Source organism: Phocoena phocoena, chromosome 19 (assembly GCF_963924675.1).
Source record: "Phocoena phocoena chromosome 19, mPhoPho1.1, whole genome shotgun sequence".
Taxonomy (NCBI): domain Eukaryota; kingdom Metazoa; phylum Chordata; class Mammalia; order Artiodactyla; family Phocoenidae; genus Phocoena; species Phocoena phocoena.
This window is the reverse complement of record NC_089237.1, coordinates 1,046,793-1,068,527: the sequence shown is the minus strand read 5'-3', so window position 1 is coordinate 1,068,527 and position 21,735 is coordinate 1,046,793. Positions and strand designations below refer to the sequence as shown.

The 21,735-nt window shown below is 38.1% G+C and overlaps 1 protein-coding gene across 1 annotated transcript in view; it reads right to left on the bottom strand.

The window, feature by feature from the left end:
- CEP112 (centrosomal protein 112) overlaps window positions 1–21,735 on the bottom strand; it is a 411,619-nt gene that overhangs the window by 302,618 nt on the left and 87,266 nt on the right. The window contains exons 12-16 of the mRNA XM_065897006.1: window positions 11,441–11,595; window positions 10,996–11,125; window positions 10,134–10,226; window positions 9,196–9,255; window positions 3,051–3,130 (exon numbers count right to left, since the gene is read on the bottom strand). Of these exons, the coding sequence (XP_065753078.1) occupies window positions 3,051–3,130; window positions 9,196–9,255; window positions 10,134–10,226; window positions 10,996–11,125; window positions 11,441–11,595 (518 nt within the window). The remainder of the gene's footprint in view (window positions 1–3,050; window positions 3,131–9,195; window positions 9,256–10,133; window positions 10,227–10,995; window positions 11,126–11,440; window positions 11,596–21,735) is intronic.

Genomic DNA, 21,735 nt, shown 5'->3' with positions numbered 1-21,735 from the left:
CCAAAAACTTAGAAATCAAATTTGGTAAACATATAAATATCAAAAAAGGGATAAACCAAATCTATACTATCTACATCTGTTGTTCATAGGTTTTAACTCCTCCAAAAAAATAACATACTTTTTCAGTGTTAGTCCTTCAGAGAGTTACACCAAGTTATTTTATTACCGATGGTAATTTTCCATTCAGTACTACGTTTCCCATTTACTTTAATTACCTATCTTTGAAAAATGAACACACAAAATTCATACCATTGGGCTTCCCTGTCGGCGCAGTGGTTGAGAGTCCGCCTGCCAATGCAGGGGACGCGGGTTCGTGCCGCTTTCCGGGAAGATCCCACATGGCGCGGAGCGGCTGGGCCCGTGAGCCACGGCCGCCGAGCCTGCGCGTCCGGAGCCTGTGCTCCGCAACGGGAGAGACCGCAGCGGTGAGAGGCCCGCGTACCGCAAAAAAAAAAATTCATACCACTTACAATTATAGTTTCAGATAATTTTCAGTTACTGGAGGTTATTAAAATATTTTCTGCAACAGAAATGAAATAGGAAGCAAAAACCTGTTTAGGATATGCGTAGAATAAAAACTGTTAGTAGGACAGTAATATTAATTAAAGTGTTCTTATTTTTCTGAAAAACAGTAACAAGTAGGCAAATTAGCTTTAGGAGTTACATTTACAGTGAGTGCTAACTTCAAATCAGTGTCCCTCTTAAAAACCAACAGGGTCTGAAGTATCAACTTGAGCTCGAAACCAAAGACTGAGTTGGATCCACTTATCATGTATTTATATGTACATTAATGCACACGTTAATTCCAGCTCTCTGACATCCTCCACTATACATTCAACAACCCTACTGAGTGAAAGAATGAATGAATAAATGAATGAATACCACCACATTCTAAAAGTGAGATTTTTTTCACCTTTGTGTATATTTTTATTACAGAAAAAAATGCTAATAATCATGGCAAATTTCCATATCATATACCTGTCTTTTAGGAAAATGGAATTGTCTCTGGACCAACCGGGTCTAACACTATTCTTAGATTGAAAAGCAGTAGCAGTTGCCCTAGAATATTTTCCTCTGGGAAGACAGCCAGGTTGTACTGTTTACTTTGAAGTTCAGACCACACAATAACTTACGCTACTATTTTCAGACCAGATTGCTCCTGCTATACCAGGTGCTATATTGTTAGGGTCATACCAACATTTAGTGTAAATAAGACATCATCTACACAAGGAATGGAAGAAACAGATCCACAGGGGAATGTTATTAACAATCTAAACTAGCTTTTTTTAACTCCAAGTAAAATTTGGTATTTTGGTAAAGACCTCTAAAGCCTTAAATAGATTATGTTGCATATAGCAACTACAGAGGCTTCACAGGGTTTTTTCACCGTCCACTGGTGAACATTAAAAGACCATGCTGTGTAATTACACATCGACTCCCAATTCTCCAATTGCCAACAGTCTTTCTTATTCCAATTGCACTTATGTCAACAACTTGATACCTAACACTCCAGGGACTTCAAATGCCTACCCTGGACTATAAAATTGTTAAGAACAGGATTATGTCTTGAGCTATAGTTTCTAAACCTTCGATTTCCTTTCGTATGATAATACAGTATATAGACATTGTAGGTACTAGACAAATATTTGTTGATTTCCTGTTATTTGAAGGAATTACCTCTTCCTTTATGGATATAAAATACACATCAACAAGCTAATGGAAAAAGTATAAAGAAATTACAAAAAAAAAGAGACAAGGTAGAACAAAAAAGAAACGGAAGTGTGGTAAGTTGAATATACGAAGAAAGTTGTGAATCAACATTTTAAGGAGGAAAAAAAATGAATTAATGAGGGATAAAGGGAGGGCATCCCATCCATAAAGCAAGAATGCCCTAGTTGTGTCACTATTCAAGTTGGGCTATAAAATACAGTTATCTGGCTTAATGTTTAATGGACATTACAGTTCTCCCCTAATTTCACCTAATTCATATGTGGTGATGTGAACAAATAAGCACCAATCCTGGTATAGATAAGAAACTGATATCCTGCGATGTCACAGCACATAGACTATTTTAAGATGTCCTATTCAGCAACCCATTCAGGACATTTTACTAACAAGCAGAGCGAAGGAGAGGGAACTTCCGGTTATGCAATCTTCCCAGGAAGAATTTGATACTAGGTTTCTTTGAGCCTAGATATTCTTTTTGGCCTTTCTCTAAATTTTCCTCTTTGGAGGTTTGGAAAAGCATAAAAAATGGAATTTGCTGATTCACTGGGAGTTAGCTAGATATACTGTGCCCAAGTAAGCTTCCCTTCCTAAATCACTTTCTTGGGGCAGGTACCCTATTGACCTCTATCCTGTGAAAGTTCTCATCACTCCGGACTGTAACTGCCAAAGTGCATGAGTATCTTCCCAACTGGACTACAATACAGGTCCTCCAGGAAGGAATTAGACATTGCCTGAAACATGGTGAGAACGCAACCGTTACTGAATAAATCAATGTTCTCCAGCTAAAAGCTGCAGGATGATACCTAGTGATAAGTAGGGCCTAATCGACTTAGTAAATGAATGGAAAAGACAAATAAAATATAACATTTTAATGTGTATGTTTACGTACCATAAGACAAAACCTTTGCTAAACAATGCCTGTATAGTAGTCCATTTTTAAATATAACAACTGAAACATTTCATTACCCAAATTCCTCCCAAAAAAGCTACAGAGGGACTTCTAAATGTCCTAGATCTAAATCTTATTGTTGCTATTGTTGTTTTTAAATCTGTTTTCATTTGAGAGGAAGAAAGCATCTGAAACCACTAAGTTGTCTTTCTTACCTTCCTATCATTTAAAGACAGCTGAACTGATATTTTTCCTTTACTGGCTAGTAATAAAATTCTGAAAATAGAGACTGATGATAGAAAACCGACTCGAGCTAAACCACAGCACGGTTATGATAAAAATATCATAATGTTTGAGTTTTAGTTACTTAATTTGGCTCACAGTTTAGAATAAGGGTATTTCTTTTAATTAACTATATTACAATTTTACTCACTTCAAAGACTCCTCAAATTTATGCATTTTCTTTTGAGCATCTTCTTTTTCTTTATCAAGTTCAGTCTGCAAGTCATGAACCTGCCATGACAAAGATGTAAAATTTACTAAAAGACAAGTCAAGTTTACTCAAAGGAGAAATACAATGAAACAGTAATCTTAAATCTATTTTTAATATAAAATTAGATTTAGATTTTTCAAGATAGAGGCTTGGTTAACCATAATCATTTACCATAGAATTATCTTAACAGTATTCTCCCAGTAATAATTTTCTGGTCAAAGTTAATCATTGTTTAAATGTACCTGCACGTGGATTCCCTGTAAAATAAACTGATATGTAAGAAATTCAAAAAGGGAGGAATCACTTTTGAATTTTTTTAACATTACCTATTAACCAAAGGAAAGTAATCCAACAAGACACAGGAGAATACAATAAATAATGTGTCTATATTCCCCAAAAACATACAGGTTATGATGAAACAGTCTTCCACTTCTGGGAATGATCTATATAAACATCTACTGAGTTTGAGGGGAAGTCCCCCCACCCTGAGAATCTCTTTACTAAATGTGGCATCCTCTGAACAGGTGGGACGGCAGCAAGAATAATGAGGGTCAAATGAATATTTCTCTTCACAGAAAGCTCTTCGTATGCAAATGCAGATAAGCATACCTAACATGGACCCATTATACGGATCTAAACATAGGAAAAGGAAACTGCTACAGCTGGAGGGAAGGGGAGAGTAAAACAGCAGCTGTGGTCCCACAGAGGAGACAGCTGAGGGAGCAGAGCCCAGCTGGAAGGTAAGGGAGCTCAAGTCATTTAGCGGGCGGGGATCCCGAGCACAACCCGCCGGCAATCCAGGTGAGGCGGACTGTGTGCCTGGTGGGGCACAGGAGATGGGGGAGGAGTGAGAAGAACGAAGTCAACGAAACGCACGCACACACGCCCCCACACACACAGTCACAAACCTTTTCAAACACTGAATCAGTGCTCCTCAAAAATATCTGTATTTAGTTAGCTATTCATTGGTTTGGACAGAGAACTATTTAGCTCAAAAATTCTATGTTCTTTGGCCTTTTCCTATTACAATTCTCTTATATTTTTCTCCTTTGGTATTTTAGTAAAATAAATAATAAATAAAATAAACTGCCTGTAAAGTGAAAGAGCGAGGACAGAGGGGAGCTTTTCCAGGACAATATTTGATGAAAAGCGCCTACTGGCTGCTGTGATGGCGATCACCAAGGTGTAGACTACCTCCACTTCCACCTCAGCCTTTTCTTTCCCTATGATACCTGTTTCTCTTTCATGGACATCATGTCTTCGGGGATTCTACTGATGAATTTCTTAATGTTTTCTTTTGAAGAAACTTCTTTCTCCGAGTCGCCTGTATCACGCTCTCCTCTCTTTGCTCCACAATATTTCTTCCACAGACCCCATTCTGGCTTCTTCCCCTTACTCATTCTTAAACAGAGTATTATCTGTTCAGATTTGGTGCTTGACAAAAAAAAAAAAAAAATACGGGGGGCATAACGCTGCTCCTGTCCCACGTCCCCTAGTGAGGTCTCCCCTGAGCTGCAGTGAAAATCCAGTTCCCAGGAAATCCCCAGGAGGGTTTGGGGAGGTCCTCCCTCACCCCACAGACTAGGTCTTGGGTTCTGCGAAACCGCACGTTACATGGAAACCTCGCAGGAGCCGCGATCAGAGTCACTGGCAAGTCAACAGCACCTGACACACTGGCCTCCAGCTGGCTGCACAAGCAGGGTTCCCCCTCGATTTCCTGCTCGGTTTTCTTCTGGGACTCAGGACTCTCTGCACGCTAGCATAATTGAGATTTACCCGCTTTGGTGAAGATATCAAAAACTGAACCAACTTTGAGAAAAATCTATTAGGGTTACACGGTGATTATGACCGCAAGCTCTGGAGCCAGACTGCACAGGTTTCGCCCCTTCACAAGCTACTCGACACTGTGCCTCAGTCGCCTCTTTGGAAAATGAGGACGGAAACCAGGATGAGCATTCTTTTCAAAAACTGTGATGGAGTTAGTAAGTGACCCCGGGTAACGCTCTTAGAACAATATTGGGAACGTGATAAACGCTCAGCAGTGTTAATGATCATCACCTCCTCAGACTACTCTATCACAAACATTTTCTTGAAAATTCAAGGTCATGATGAACACCCCAAACCACAATACAGCATGCCACATAATGGAACTCCCTGTGGACTATTTGCCCTTTCAGAAAACGGCCCCTGAATTGCTAAGAATTTTGAGTTCTCGTAAGCACTTTTTACCACTCACAATTCAATCTTAACCTTGGTCAAGTTCTAGCTGCCACTTCCTGATTGGCTTGTGCTACCCAAGCACCTTGATCTAATTTATCGCTTCTACACTATTAGGACCATTTCTAAAGCAGCAATGAGGCTATCTGGGTGGGAGAATGAGAGCCTTCCTTCTGAGTGAAACATGCGTGTGTCAACGCACAGGCTTCTGAGCTGGTGGCTCCTCAAAGCTAAAAGCTGTTTCTCATTTATTTTTATATCCTCGGCACTCAGCACAACACTTGGCCCGCACTAGAATAGTCAATAAATGCTGTTCTGGGTTTGTTTTTTGCTTATTTGTTCTTAATTGAATATATTTGTATTGAATGCTAAAGGGACCCCTGGGGTTATACTTTTAGTTTTTACCTATATTCCAGAGAGCTGGGGGTGACGGCAATAATGCTACCGCCAACCTTTGCTTCTGAATGTAGTAACGGCAGTGGGAAATACGCCTTAAATTGACTTGCTTGCAATCCTTTCCCTACTATATAGTTAGCATCAAAAATGAATTTTAATAATTTAAATAATGGAAACAAACCAGATAGACAAAGACACAGCATATATTCTCCAACATGGGCGTCTGCTGTAAATGAGTGAGTCAGGTAGCCAGAAGCACATTTATCGAGCACTTAGTAAATGTAGATTTCATTCCCGCGCACCCTAAGGAGTTAAGTTATCAAAAAGGTGTGTTTGTGTAAAGAAGAAAGAGGCTTGCTACGTGCAAGGAAACAGATGGCGGCAGACACCACAGCATAAAGGAGAGCGTGGAACCGCGGCTGGCTCGTGCACGGGCCAGCCGACGGCCCCACCGCGTCTCACAACCACACTGCCCACTCTGCTTCTCACCATGACAAACACGGTGCATTGCGCGCCATGACCTCTATAAATCACTTCACTGCACCATTTCATTTTTTAAAGCTTCACTCAAGACACCTGTCCTCTTAAAGAAAATTAGGCCGGTAGTAGTTGGAAACACTATGCAATACACGTAGAACTGTGTAAATTAAAAAATTTTTTAACCTAATTAGAAGAATTATATATAAACACTAAAGACTGGAATAACTATTCCTAATAATTTTGAACTCCATTAGACTTTAGATCTCAAGTGTGACACAGTTACATCAGAATTATTATAAGTAGATATTTCAATTCCAGCACATTTTAGGATATACATGCTTAACATCTGCCTCATGAACGTCTTCCGGTAAACAGCACCATCTTTTAACTCTCTGGTGCCTGTGTGGAAAACAGGCAACAGGTTACTTGTAGGAGGCAGGTGTTTCCTTGCTAGTAAAACCATTCAGCCTAACCGTTTCCTGATTTAACAGATTAGGACACTTCATCAAACAATGAAATTTAGTTTTACTACCTATTATCTGTTTGATGTTCGAAGATCTGATGGGAAGGTAACAGCCACCAGAGATAAATAAAGACCGTTAGGTAATGTGTGTGTGCTCAAGTCCGGGACAGCATCTGATGCTGTTTCTCTTACCTCAAAGACAAGTTAGACTCTGATGCTGCTTTCTTGTTGGCATGAGGAAATAATGTCATTCAGATGGCATTTCCTCCTCCTGAACAGATATTCAGAACTTAGTTTTATACCAAAAGTTACTGAATGCGCACACCTGTAACACTGTCTAAGACAAAAACAAAAGCGCTATCCATCCCACTTGGCTATCCGGTTACACAGTCTGGTGCTCGGTAAGATTTATGTCAGCTCTCTGAGCAGTCAAAGAGGATATTCCCTGAGGGGGGTACAGGACATCAAATCTTCAAGGGCTGAGATCACAGCAGGTTTAATAAAGAAAGAAGAACAGATGTCAATTTAAAAGGGGGAGATTATGGAATTAATTGTAAAACAAAAAGTGGCACGCTGAGCGCCATTTTCTTCCTATACAAATAACCTTAGAACGTATGCAATATGTACAACTACACTTATTTTTCTTTACAGATGGCTGCTATTTTAAACGCATCTTATTTACACTGAAAACAATTAACACTCTTTAACTAGTTACGTTATTTAAAAGCGAGACCACTTGATAGCTCACGGAAAGGGAAAAGCTGTAGTTACGACACCTAATTAAAAGGATTTAGGTCTGCTCCCTGAAGTGAAACAGAATAGGAAGGGGGAAGGTGGCTGGCTAGGGATGAACTGAGCTTTAACATTCTGTTTCTTGTGTGTGTCCATCAGGGAGAGGGGCTGGTGCAGAAACCTGAATTTACTCAGTGGCCGAACAGCCAAGAAAAGACCGTGGTAGGAGAGACTGCCTCTCCAGCCCCAACTCTGTATGTCACGGCCCACAGGAGGACTCAACTTTGGGGTAGGAAGACAATCTTGTATATGAGTCAGTGTGCACCTTCCTCCTGGTACCAAACCCTCTGGGGCTCACAGGTAAGCAGGTACCATCACTGAGGAGGAGGGCTGACCACGGAGTGTGACAGAGCAGGAGGCCAGGAAGGTGGCCCTGGTGGATGGGGAGCCAGACATCTGCCCAAAGGAAGAGCAAAGGCCTAACAGGTACACCCGGAGGATGCGCGTGCCTCAGGCAGTGGGGGGCAAGGCTTATGACAGCGCACGGTCTGCCCTGGGCAAGCCAGGTGATTAAGCAGCTGCATGGCTCAACAGCAGAAACCGAAAAAATTCTTTATTTCAGTGAAAGCAGTATTTCTCCCTCCTGTTCAGATATCATTTTGTAGGCATGAAATATATTCAGTATCTTGCACTGAGCTGTAGTGAAACTGCAGGGAGGGAAACTTTAACAATAAGAAAATTAATTAGAATTTTAAAGAGCACATACTTAGGTCAATGCACATCAGAAGAAACACTCACTTTTCCGAAGGACAGAAACTTTCTTCTTCCCAGACGTTAAGCTGCTGGGGAGCAGCGTCTATGGATAGCTCACCCTCAACCCCTCCCCTGCATCCAGTGCCTGGTGTGATACCTCGTCCCGTGAAAGCACTTAATGCATGTCTGCTGTGACGATATGCATAGATAAGATGTGGTATTACATCTTTTAACAACTTTGTGCTATAAAATCTGTCTGATTTTAATTTGTATGTATTTTAATTAGTTGAAGGGGTAACTTTTTTCTCATTTTCCATTATGTGGGTATTCTACAAGAGGATTGATTTGGTGGATGTTAGAACTGTAAATAATTACAAAAGCAGCAACAAAATCTTTGCTATTTCAATTACAGTCATACAGCAAACAACAAATTCAAAACTCAAGTTTGAAAGCCACAGACATAGAATTCTATACTTTATCACCAAAGGTGTCAACAGTGTGGCAGTGACCCTAGTTGTTACTGGTAACAAGGACACCAGCATGCACCAGTAGAAACAGTCACTACCGTCACTGCTCTAAATCGCAAGAGACAATGACTAATCCATTTCTTACTCATCGATCGTAGTAGACAATGCTTTTGCTGTTTCATATTCTTTGGTTAATTTCTTAGAGTTCTTATTACACATATGACACAACAGAAAAAAATAACACCCAACAGTCACATCACATTTTTACTGGTAGAAAGAAAATATAATTTCAAAAGGTTATTATGAAAGGTGAACATAATAATACTCTTCACTCAAATATAACAGAGAAGTGGTGTTTTAATGTTGATATAATTAAAAATCAAACTGAAGAAGCTGTTTATAAACATGAAAAAGAAGCTGTTTATAAACATGAAAAAGAAGAAAAATTTGATTACTGGCTAACTGAAATGAACTCAGAAATAAGAGCTGGAATGCACGGCTGTATAAAAATCAACCCTCATTCTTAACTGCCTCATGTGCTATTTTAAATGTCATAGCTTCCCATGAAACATATTACCTTTTTCTCATAGGTGCGTTTTAAGTGACATTTCTCCATTTGAAACTTATTTTCTTGATCCTGTGAATAATAAATATTTATCTTTATTATACTTAAAATTGCTTCTAGGTCAATAAAATTGGTAATCTAATGAAACAAATCAATCTCTTTGATGACAAACCTTATTTGAGTCTTGCATATTTACGAGAGCCCTACCTGTCCAGTTTTCTAAACTACAACTAGAAACACGCATAGCTTTATGTTGGAGGCCATAAAACCTTAGCTATCTGAAGATGTTACCACTCTCAAAAGTACATACTTTACAGTGAAAGAGAAACTTTCTGACCCTTAGAATTAGGAGATCACTTAAAAATGACCAAATGAATCAACATGAAAATAATAAGTTTGAAGTTATATCATATGGAAGTGCTTGGTATTTTCTGACCATGAGAGAAAAGGCAAGATCTAAAAGGTGTGAAAGAGGGAGTTCCCTGGTGGTCCAATGGTTGGGATGCCGCACTTCCACCGCAGGGGGCATGGGTTCAATCACTGGTCGAGGAACTAGGATCCCACATGCCGAGCGGTGCAGCCAAAACAATAAATTAATTAATTAAAGGTGTGAAAGAAAGAGAGAGAAATTATAAAGAATGGCAGATAATAATTTAAAGAGAGGAAATAATTCTAAAATAATAATGTATTTAAATAAGGTTGATTCTTTTAACTAATCTCAGAAAAAGTAGATTGTTCGAATTAAAATTATCGTTCTTTTTACTCTATATCCCATTAGCCTCTACTTTTGTTAAAGTAAATAAGACGAAAAATGATACAGTGCAATAAAAGAATCAGAAATGGCTACCTGCATTTCTGAGTTTTTTTCATCGACTCTCATTTATATGTATACACCAAGAAAAGGAGAGGTGAGTTTTAGCCATTATTCTGTGTAAAAATACAGGACTCACCTTTAACTGTTGCTTTCTTTGAAGTTCTGATTCCTGTAACTGCTGTTTTAATTGACAGATGTTCTGTTCTAATTCTTTAATCATACCAGATGCCTAAAAAGATTTTAAGAAAATAATAAAAAAATGAAACTTTGATTTTTCTACCATCCTACAAACTTCTGGTTCAATAAATTTAACTTTTTCCCCCCTGAAGCTTCAGTTAGAATTAAAATTATCTATAAATCTGAATTTTTAAAAAATTTTAAGTTAAAAAATCTTTTAAAGTAAAAAGATAAATTAAGTACTGCATGGCATTTAAAGTTATGAAAATACAATACTGATGTAAAAAGAATAGGTATACAGAAAACTTTTTAAATTTTAATTTTAAAACCAAATCCACTAGAATATTTAATTCATGAAATATCAAGTAACTGACTATTTTAGTATTGAGGCTATAGGATTTTCTTTGCAGAAAGTTTCAATTATCTGACACAAAAGTGTGTGAGTGCCCCTGAGGGTGTCTGTGGGCTCATATAAGCGTATGTGATGGCAGGAAAACTAACGCATAACCAAGATTTCAAAATAATAATAATAATGTATAGAGTTACTCCAAAATATGTATTATTAACACAACTGAACATTTCTTCTCGGATTTTTATGTTTCCTCCTTTAAAAACTTTGGTAATTAAAAGGGTTAATTTATAGCAGATTTTAGTTTATTAAATATTTGTGTTATGCTATATATTAGACACTTAGCATTAAATTAAGCTAAAGGAGAGACTAATTTAAAGGCCAGATAGTAGTTAGCTTCTACTACCTTTGGCTATATGCTGAGTAAAGGAAATAAGTACTTTGTGTGGACATCTACCAGCATCTATAATACCTTAGAAGTTGAAAGAGCATGTTCCTTTTTCAGAAGGTTTATATCAGCATCATATCTGGTTTGTAACAGCTTCATGTTTTGCTCATAATCATTTACAAGATGATCCTTCTCTTTATGCAATGTGTTGCGTCTAAAAGCAATCAGAGAATAAAACATATTTCCAATATATTTATAATCAGTCTCTAAAATGGAACTTTTTAGTCAACCAAACCCAAATGCATTACCTTTCAATATATCAAATAAGTATCCACATTTTTATCAACTGTTTTCAAACAGTATGCTTCTTATATTAAGTGGTACTTTAAAAAATTTAATAAATGGCAGCATTTAGATTGGAAACCTCCCAAGTTAAATGCACGTGTGATTAATTTCAGCAGATAATTTAATAGAGTTAATATCAGTACTTTATAGCCACACCTGAGAGATATCTGACTTCAGACAATACCTTGCCTTTACTTCTTGCAATTCATTACATGTTATCTGGTAACATCTCTCAAGTTCCAGTTTTTCTTGAATTAATTTCTGCTTCTGTAAATTACTGTTCTCTGCTTCTCCAGTCAGCTGCTGGACACGGGACTCCAGTTCTTTGATCATCTGGTTCTAAAATAATGGGTCATTGTTAAGAAAGCCTCTAACTTTATAACAATTCTGTACCATTAAATAGCCTGAAGAAAAAATACAACATATGAGAGATAAGAATATGAAAAAACAAATGTATCAAAAACCATACTAATAAAAACTAAACCAACCTCTAAATTAACCAAGTCTCTTTTTTAAAAAAAGGAGTGCTTTCTACCACAAAAGTAAGGCTAATGTGTTTATATGCTTTTAGCCATTCATTCATTCACTGAACAAATATTTACTGAACCCGGCACTATTCTCATCTAGGGACATAGCATTACTAATTGTTAGAGAAATACAAATCAAAACTACAATGCAAAAAGAAACACGTGATCCTTATAAAATATTAGAAATTGTTAAAGAAACCAAGGCAAAGAGTACTGAATTGATACAAATAAGTAATTCTCCAGAATTTGCTAAGGAAAAAGGGTTTCTATTAGCCAGAAAAGCAGTCAGCCATCTTTCTACAATATGAATATTGAATACAGTGGACATGAGAGAAAAGAATAAAAGTACTAGTTATATGAGAAAGAAAAAAATAGGTGAGAGGAAAACATACCCAACAAATCAGAGAAGAAAGTCCAGGATGTTGAAGCAATATTTTGATCTCAGTTGTGTGTATATCATTATACAGAATAACAGTGATTAAAATATATATTTTATATATATATATAAAATATATATGATAAAATAGAAATAAAATAAGCAAAATAAAGTACATATTGTACATATACCTATACAATCTGCCCCTCTAATAGGCAGTGGCAATGCAACTGGGTATCATACGATTACCTTCTGACTCCTGCATTCCAAACTGCCCTGAACAACTCTAACCTTTTCCTTACTTTGCTCTTTACACCCATACCAGCAGTATAATGGTAAGTAATGATCAAATCATCTCATTCAATAATATGTATATGTAGTCTTTTTCCCATTTGAACAAATTAAACTGTCCGTCCTGAATTTTATGATGGAAGACTTCTCTAACTCAGCAAGATTATGCTTCACTTTTTATAACAACAACTACTCTAGCACCATACAAGTATGAAGAGTGCACTCCCAATTACTTCATCAATAATACAAATAAAGAGAGTAACTCTCACCCAGGTATGCAAAGCTGTTTCAACATTTGAAAATCAATTAATGTAATCCATCTCGTCAATGGCTAAAGAAGAAAAATCACATGATCATATCAATAGATGCAGAAAAAGCATTTGACAAAATCCAACACTGATTCATGATAAAAAAAAAACTCAGTAAAATGGGAATAAAGGGGAATTTCCTCAATTTGAGGAAAAAATCTCTACAAAAAACCTACAGATAACAGTTAGAAGCTAGAAGCTTTCCAACTAAGATCAGGAAAAAGAAAAGGATGCTCTCTCTCTCACAACTCCTTTTCAGCATGAAACTCGAAATCCTAGCTAATGCAATATATAAAAAAGGAAATTAAAGGTATACTGATCGGGAAGAAAGACATAAAACTGTCTTTGTTCACAAAAAGATGATCATCTATGTAGAAAATCTAAAAACATCAAAAACCTCTTGAAAATAATAAGACATTAAGAAATAATAAGACACTAGAGAATATTGTACTTAGTAAAGTAAGTCAGAGAAAGACAAATATTACATGATATCAATCATATGTGGAATCTAAAAAATAATACAAATGAAGAGAGGATCTATATACAAAACAGAAACAGACTCACAGACATAGAAAACAAACTTATGGCTACCAAAGGGAAAGATGGGGAAGGGAAAGAAAAAAAAAAAAACCCTTGGAAATAATAAGACACTATAGCTTGGTTGCAGGATACAAGGTTAATATACAAAAGTCAATCACTTTTCCTAGTAATAAACAAGGGGAAGTTGACATTAAAAACACAACACTATTTACATTAGCACTCCAAAAAACCAAATACATACAAATATAACAAAATATGTACAAGACCTACATGAGGTAAACTACAAATCTCTGATGAAAGAATGAGAAAAATCAAAGAACTAAATAAATGGAAAGATAGTCCATGTTCATGGATAGGAAGATTCAATAATGTCAATGTCAGTTATTCCCAAATTGATCTACAGATTTAATGCAATACCAATCAAAATCCCAGCAAGTTATTTTACAGATATGGACAAACTGCTCTTAAAGTTTATATGGAGAGACAAAAGACACAAAATAGCCAATACAAAATTGAAAGAGAAGAACAAAGCTGGAGGACTGACACTGCCTACTTCAAGACTTACTATAAGGCTACAGTAATCAAAACACTGTGGTGCTGTCAAAAGAAAAGACAAATAGATCAATGGAACAGAACAGAGAGGCCAGAAAGAGACCCCCATAAATACAGTCTGCTGATTCTGACAAAGGAGCAAAGGCAATACAATGGAGCAAAGATAGACTTTTCAACAAATGGTGCTAGAACAGATGGACAACCATGTGCAAAACAAAAGAATCTAGACACATCTTAAAAACTATCTCAAAACAGATCACAGACCTAAATGCAAAATGCAAAACTACAGAAATCCTAGAAGATAACATATGAAAAACCTAGATTATCTTAAGTTTGGCAATGACTTTTTAGACACAACGTCCATGGCACGATGCATGAAAAAAAAATTGATAAATTGGACTTCATTAAAATTAACATTTTCTATTCCATAAAAGATAATATATATTAAGAGGATTAGAACATGGGCTTCCCTGGTGGCACAGTAGTTGAGAGTCCACCTGCCAGTGCAGGGGACACGGGTTCGTGCCCCCGTCTGGGAAGATCCCACGTGCCGCGGAGCGACTGTGCCCATGAGCCATGACCACTGAGCCTGCACGTCCGGAGCCTGTGCTCCGCAACGGGAAAGGCCACAGCAGTGAGAGGCCCGCGTACTGTTAAAAAAAAAAAAAAAGAGGATTAGAATGTAAGCCACAGACTAAGAAAACTATTTGCAAAAGACACATCTGATGAAGGACTGTTTTCCAAAATATACAAAAAACTCAAAATTTAACAATAATAAAATAAAAAACTAATTAAAAAATGGGTCAAAGACTTAGACACCTCACCAGAGAAGATATACAGATGACAAATAAGCATATGAAAGGATGTCATATCACATGTCATCATATATCATCATGGATATGCAAATTAAAACAATGAAATACCACTACACACCCATTAGAATGGCCAAAATCCAGAATGCTGACAACAAATGCTGACAAGTATGTGGAACAACAGGGACTCTCATTCATTACTGGCAGGAATGCAAAGTAGTACAGCCGTCTTGGAAGGCAGTTTGGCAGTTTCTTATAAAACATACTCTTACTATACAATCCAGGAATCATGCTCTTTGGCATTTACCCAAATGAGTTAAAAACTTGTGTCCATACAAAAATATGCACACAGATGTTTTGTCTTGTTTTAATTTATTTATTTATTCGGCTGCACTGGGTCTTAGTCGGGGCACACAGGATCTTCATTGCATCATGCGGGATCTTTAGCTGAATGTGGGATCTTTTTTTAGTTGCAGCATGTGGGATCTAGTTCCCTGACCAGGGATCGAACCAGGGCCCCCTGCATTGGGAGCACAGAGTCTTAACCACTGGACCACCGGGGAAGTCCCTGCACACAGATGTTTATAGCAGCTTTGTATTCATAACTGCCAAAATTTGGAAGCAACTAAGATGCCCTTCAGTAGGTGAGTGGATAAACTGGTACATCCAGAGGATGGAACATTGTTCAGCACTAAAAAGAAATGAGAGGGCTTCCCGGGTGGCGCAGTGGGTGAGAGTCCGCCTGCCGATGCAGGGAACACGGGTTCGTGCCCCACTCCGGAAAGATCCCACATGCCGCAGAGCGGCTGGGCCCGTGAGCCATGGCCACTGAGCCTGCGCGTCCGGAGCCTGTGCTCCGTGATGGGAGAGGCCACAACAGTGAGAGGCCCGTGTACCCCGCCCCGCCAAAAAAAAGAGATGCTAATGTAGAATCATAAAAAGATGCTGATGTAGAATCACATTTTTCAGGCTGTAACAAACAGTGTTGGAGGGGAATTCCAGAGTTTATAACTTCAGGATCAGAGAAGGAACAAACAGATTACCTTGGGTACAAAGAATGTCTTCCCACATTGTGAACTCAGAGGTGGCACTCGGAAGACGAGGTTAGAGTTCTTAAAAGGACATGGCTTGTAGACAGAAGTTATAATAGGCATTAGATTAGTAATTCAAGTTCTCGGTCATGGGAAAATGGGACAAACTGCACTTGTGGGATTTGGAACAAGAGGAGAATGGGAGAGTGACCGGCAGGCTACTGGAAGATCCCGGAATGAGGCAACAATGGCCTGAACTCAAGTGGTAGCTGTGGAAACAGAAGGGGAGAGAGCAGGTCCAGGAAAATTCTCAGAGAAGTAAATAGTATGATTGAGTAAAATACTAAATGCAGGAGATGAGAAGTGGAAAAATCATAAATCTTCCAGGTTCAAAATCTAATATGCCAAGAGAACTGGCACATTCTTCCCCAGAAGAAATTCAGGCTGTGAAAAAAGAATCTAGTTCTATTACAAATACATAAAAGAATCTAGTTCCATTACAAATACATAAAAACCTCATTGAAGGGGTAGCGGGAAAGGTGATGACCTACGCAATTTTGAAATGAGTGGCATCTGTGAGACCAAAGGCAAAAGGAATTGCACGTCAGCACTGTTCCCTAGTTGACAAAGTTGGTTCCCATGGGGATATGGGTCAACAACTCTGATTATATCCATTTCTGTACACTGAAATTGAACAATTAGAAGATGATGGTGGAGGCCAAGTTTCCAATGTTGGATTGAGAATTTACAGAGGGGAGGAGAAGGCTAGAATAATCCATGTGGTAATGGTTTAGAGTTACAGACATCATTAAGAGATTATGTTTAGCTTAATACAGATACAGATGGTTACATATACTAATGTTTATAGATACGCATATATATACAGGTTTATATATATGCAAATACTCTATCTGGTGAGAGGACATAAAAGAAATGACACCCCAGCAGTAATAAGTACACCCAGCAAACAGATCTTGATTTCTAATACCAGTCTCCATATAATCCACATTGATGGGGTGGGTCAAAGGGGCAGAGGGGCCTACTGTAGGATCTCCCAACGGCTGAAGCTGGAACAATTTAAGCAACAAAATAAAGGAATAATGGATTATAGCCCAGAGCATAAGATAAACATCCATGAGTCCATACTGATAAAAATAAATGATTCCATAAATTAATAAATGAAGGAGAAGAGACAAATCTCCCATGCAGAAAAACTCCAAATAATTTACATAGATACTCCACCCTCAAGTATGGAGAGTATAACTTCCCACTTCTTATACACAGGCTGCACATAGGTACTTCCTTCCAAAGAGGACAGTATGGAAAGGCAGGGAGGGAATGCCTTCACAGTGGAAAACCTAACAAACACTACCTCAGCCAGATGATCAAGGTTAATAATATCCACAGTAAGTCATTAGTAGCATATACCCTTGATGTGATATGCTGAGAACAGCACTGTACCTCCGTGATCTTACTGCCTCAACCCATAGCCCCGGTCTAATCATGAGAAAAACATGAGACAAATTCCAATACAGGGCATTATACAATATTCCTGACCAGTCCTCCTCAAAACTGTCCAGGCTGTTAAAAACAAGGGAAGTCTGAGAAACTGCCACAACCAAAAGGAACCTAAGCAGAAAATACAACGTGGTATCTGGATGAGATCCTGGAAAAGAAAAGGGGCATTCGGTAAAAATTAAGAAAAACGGAATAAACTATGGACTTCAGTTTATTAAGGTATCCTGTGGATTCACTGATTGTAACAACTGTACCAAAATAACGTAAAGATGTTACAAAGAGGGGAAGTTGGGTGTGGGGTATATAGGGACGCTCTGTACCATCTTCTCAAGTTTTCTGTAAATCTAAAACTGTCCTAAAAAATAAAATCTATTTTTCTAAACGGTCATCTTGTTCAAAATGATGAACTGGTGCTATGTGGGAGTTTTTTCTTTAAAATTGTGAGGCTGGGTGAACAATAACCCAATACAGGGTTTTTCCCTGATTTGCCCACTGACGAATTTTCCTACCACGCTCCCTTCTGCTCCTTTCTGCTCACAGACCCCGTCCGTGCCGCCCCTTGCTCTTCTATGAACCTGCCGGATAGTCCCAGCTTTCGGATCTTTGCACAGGCCATTCCTTCTGCCCGAAACGCTTTTCGCAGAGGATCGCACGGCCCCCATACTTCTCAAAGGCGCTGTGTAAGCATCGCACCTTCAGAAGAAAGGCTCCCCAGCACCTGTCTGCAGCAGCGCTCGCCTCTGCTTTATTCCACATACCAGTGTTGCTCAACCTATTGCCAGGGCTTCCCTGGTGGCGCAGTGGTTGAGAGTCCGCCTGCCGATGCAGGGGACGCGAGTTCGTGCCCCTGTACGGGAAGATCTCACATGCCGCGGAGCGGCTGGGCCCGTGAGCCATGGCCGCTGAGCCTGCGCGTCCGGAGCCTGTGCTCCACAACGGGAGGGGCCACAACGGTGAGAGGCCCACGTACCGCAAAACAAAAAACAAAAAACAATTATTGCCATTGTTCAATTAACCAAGAAGCTGGTTTAGATATTTTTCTTCTAATCATCCCCTACTATGAAATTTTAATACCACAGTCTTGCTGTTTATAAACTATGCCCGCTGGAGGGTCACAATCCAGTATAATATCTAAATTTTGTAATCCCAAGAACCAATTTCCACCTCCTTGAGGAGGAAATCACCCCACTGATTTTCTATGGAATTTTATTTTATTTCTTTTTTATACAGCAGGTTATTAGTTATCAATTTTATACATATCAGTGTACACATGTCAATCCCAATCTCCCAGTTCATCCCACCCCCACCACCACCCACCACCACTGCTTTCCTGAAACGCTTGGTGTCTATACATTTGTTCTCTACATCTGTGTCTCTATTTCTGCCGTGCAAACTGGTTCATCGGTACCATTTTCCTAGGTTCCACATATGTGAGTTAATACACGATATTTTTCTCTTTCTGACTTACTTCACTCTGTATGACAGTCTCTAGATCCATCCACGTCTCTACAAATGACCCAACTGCGTTCCTTTTTATGGCTGAGTAATATTCCATTGTATATCTGTACCACATCTTCTTCATCCATTCGTATGTTGATGGGCATTTAGGTTGCTTCCATGACCTGGCTATTGTAAATAGTGCTGCAATGAACATTGGGGTGCATGCGTCTCTTTGAATTATCATTTTCTCTGGGTATATGCCCAGTAGTGGGATTGCTGGGTCATATGGTAATTCTATTTTTAGGTTTTTAAGGACTCTCCATACTGGTCTCCATAGTGACTGTATAAATTTACATTCCCACCAACAGTGCAAGAGGGTTCCCTTTTCTCCACACCCTCTCAAGCATTCGTTGTTTGTAGATTTTCTGATGATGCCCATTCTAACTGGTGTGAGGTGATATCTCATTGTAGCTTTGATTTGCATTTCTCTAATAATTAGTGATGTTGAGCATGTTTTCATGTGCTTCTTGGCCATCTGTATGTCTTCTTTGGAGAAATGTCTATTTAGGTCTTCTGCCCATTTTTGGATTGGGTTGTTTGTTTTTTTAATATTGAGCTGCATGAGCTGTCTATATATTTTGGAGATTAATCGTTTGCTGATTCATTTGCAAATATTTTCTCCCATTCTGAGAGTTGTCTTTTCATCTTGTTTGTAGTTTCATTTGCTTTGCAAAAGCTTTTAACGTTCATTAGGTCCCATTTGTTTATTTTTGTTTTTATTTCCATTACTCTAGGAGGTGGATCAAAAAAGATCTTGCTGTGATTTATGTCAAAGAGTGTTCTTCCTATGTTTTCCTCTAAGAGTTTGATAGTGTCCGGTCTTACATTTAGGTCTTGAATCCATTTTGAGTTTATTTTTGTGTATGGTGTTAGGGAGTGTTCTAATTTCATTTTTTACATGTAGCTGTCCAGTTTTCCCAGCACCACTTATTGAAGGGACTGTCTTTTCTCCATTGTATACCCTTGCCTCCTTTGTCATAGATTAGTTGACCATAGGTGCGTGGGTTTACCTCTGGGCTTTCTATCCTGTTGCAAAGATCTATATTTCTGTTTTTGTGTCAGTACCATATTGTCTTGATTACTGTAGCTTTGTAGTATAGTCTGAAGTCAGGGAGCCTGATTCCTCCAGCTCCGTTTTTCTTTCTCAAGATTGATTTGGCTATTTGTGGTCTTTTGTGTTTCCATACAAATTGTGAAATTTTTTGTTCTAGTTCTGTGAAAATTGCCATTGGTAGTTTGATAGGGATTGCATTGAATCTGTAGATTGCTTTCGATAGTACAGTCATTTTCACAATGTTGATTCTTCCAACCCAAGAACATGGTATATCTCTCCATCTGTTTGTTTCATCTTTAATTTCTTTCATCAGTGTCTTATAGTTTTGTGAGTACAGGTCTTTTACCTCCTTAGGTAGGTTTATTCCTAGATATTTTACTCTTTTTGTTGAAATGGTGAATGGGATTGTTTACTTAATTTCTCTTTCTGATCTTACGTTGTTAGTGTATAGGAATGCAAGAGATTTCTGTGCATTAATTTTGTATCCTGCAACTTTACCAAATTCATTGATTAGCTCTAGTAGCTTTCTGGTGGCATCTTTAGGATTCTCTATGTATAGTATCATGTCATCTGCAAACAGTGAGTTTTACTTCTTCTTTTCCAATTTGGATTTCTTTTTCTTCTCTGATTGCCATGGCTAGGACTTCCAAAACTATGTTGAATAATAGTGGCTAGAGGGGACATCCTTGTCTTCTTCCTGATCTTAGAGGAAATGCTTTCAGTTTTTCACCATTAAGAATGATGTCAGCTGTGGGTTTGTTGTATATGGCCTTTATTATGTTGAGGAAAGTTCCCTCTATGCCTACTTTCTGGAGAGTTTTTATCGTAAATCAGTGTTGAATTTTGTCAAAAGCTTTTTCTGCATCTGATGAGATGATCATATGGTTTTTCTTCTTCAATTTGTTAATATGCTGTATCACATTGATTGACTTGCGTATATTGAAGAATCCCTGCATCCCTGGGATAAATCCCACTGGATTATGGTGTATGATCCTTTTAATGTGTTGTTGGATGCTGTTTGCTAGTATTTTGTTGAGGACTTTTGCATCTGTGTTCATCAGTGATATTGCTCTGTAATTTTCTTTTTTTGTAGTTTCTCTGTCTGGTTTTGGTATCAGGGTGATGGTGGACTCATAGAATGAGTTTGGGAGTGTTCCTCCTCTGCAATTTTTTGGAAGAGTTTAAGAAGGATGGATGTTAGCTCTTCTCCAAATGTTTGATAGAATTCACCTGTGAATTCACCTGTGAAGCCATATGGTCCTGGAATTTTGTTTGTTGGAAGATTTTTAATCAGAGTTTCAATTTCATTCCTTGTGATTGGTCTGTTCATATTTTCTATTTCTTCCTGGTTCAGTCTTGGAAGGTTATACCTTTCTAAGAATTTGTCCATTTCTTCAGGTTGTCCATTTTATTGGCACAGAGTTGCTTGTAGTAGTCTCTTATGATGCTTTGTATTTCTGCGGAGTCCATTGTAACTTCTCCATTTTCATTTCTAATTGATTTGAGTCCTCTACCTCTTTCTCTTGATAACTCTGGCTAAAGGTGTATCAATTTTGTTTATCTTCTCAAAGAACCAGCTTTTAGTTTTATTGATCTTTGCTACTGTTTTCTTTGTTTCTATTTCATTTATTTCTGCTCTGATCTTCATGATTTCTTTCCTTCTACTAACTCTGGGTTTTGTTTGTTCTTCTTTCTCTAGTTCCTTTAGGTGTAAGGTAAGTTTGTTTATTTGAGGTTTTTCTTGTTTCTTGAGGTGGGCTTGTATTGCTATAAACTTACCTCTTAGAACTGCTTTTGCTGCATCCCATAGGTTTTCAATCGTCGTGTTTTCATTGTCATTTGTCTCTAGGTATTTTTTGATTTCCTCTTTGATTTCTTCAGTGATCTCTTGGTTATTCAGTAACGTACTGTTTCGTCTCCATGTGTTTGTGTTTTTCACGTTTTTTTCCCCTGTAATTGATTTCTAATCT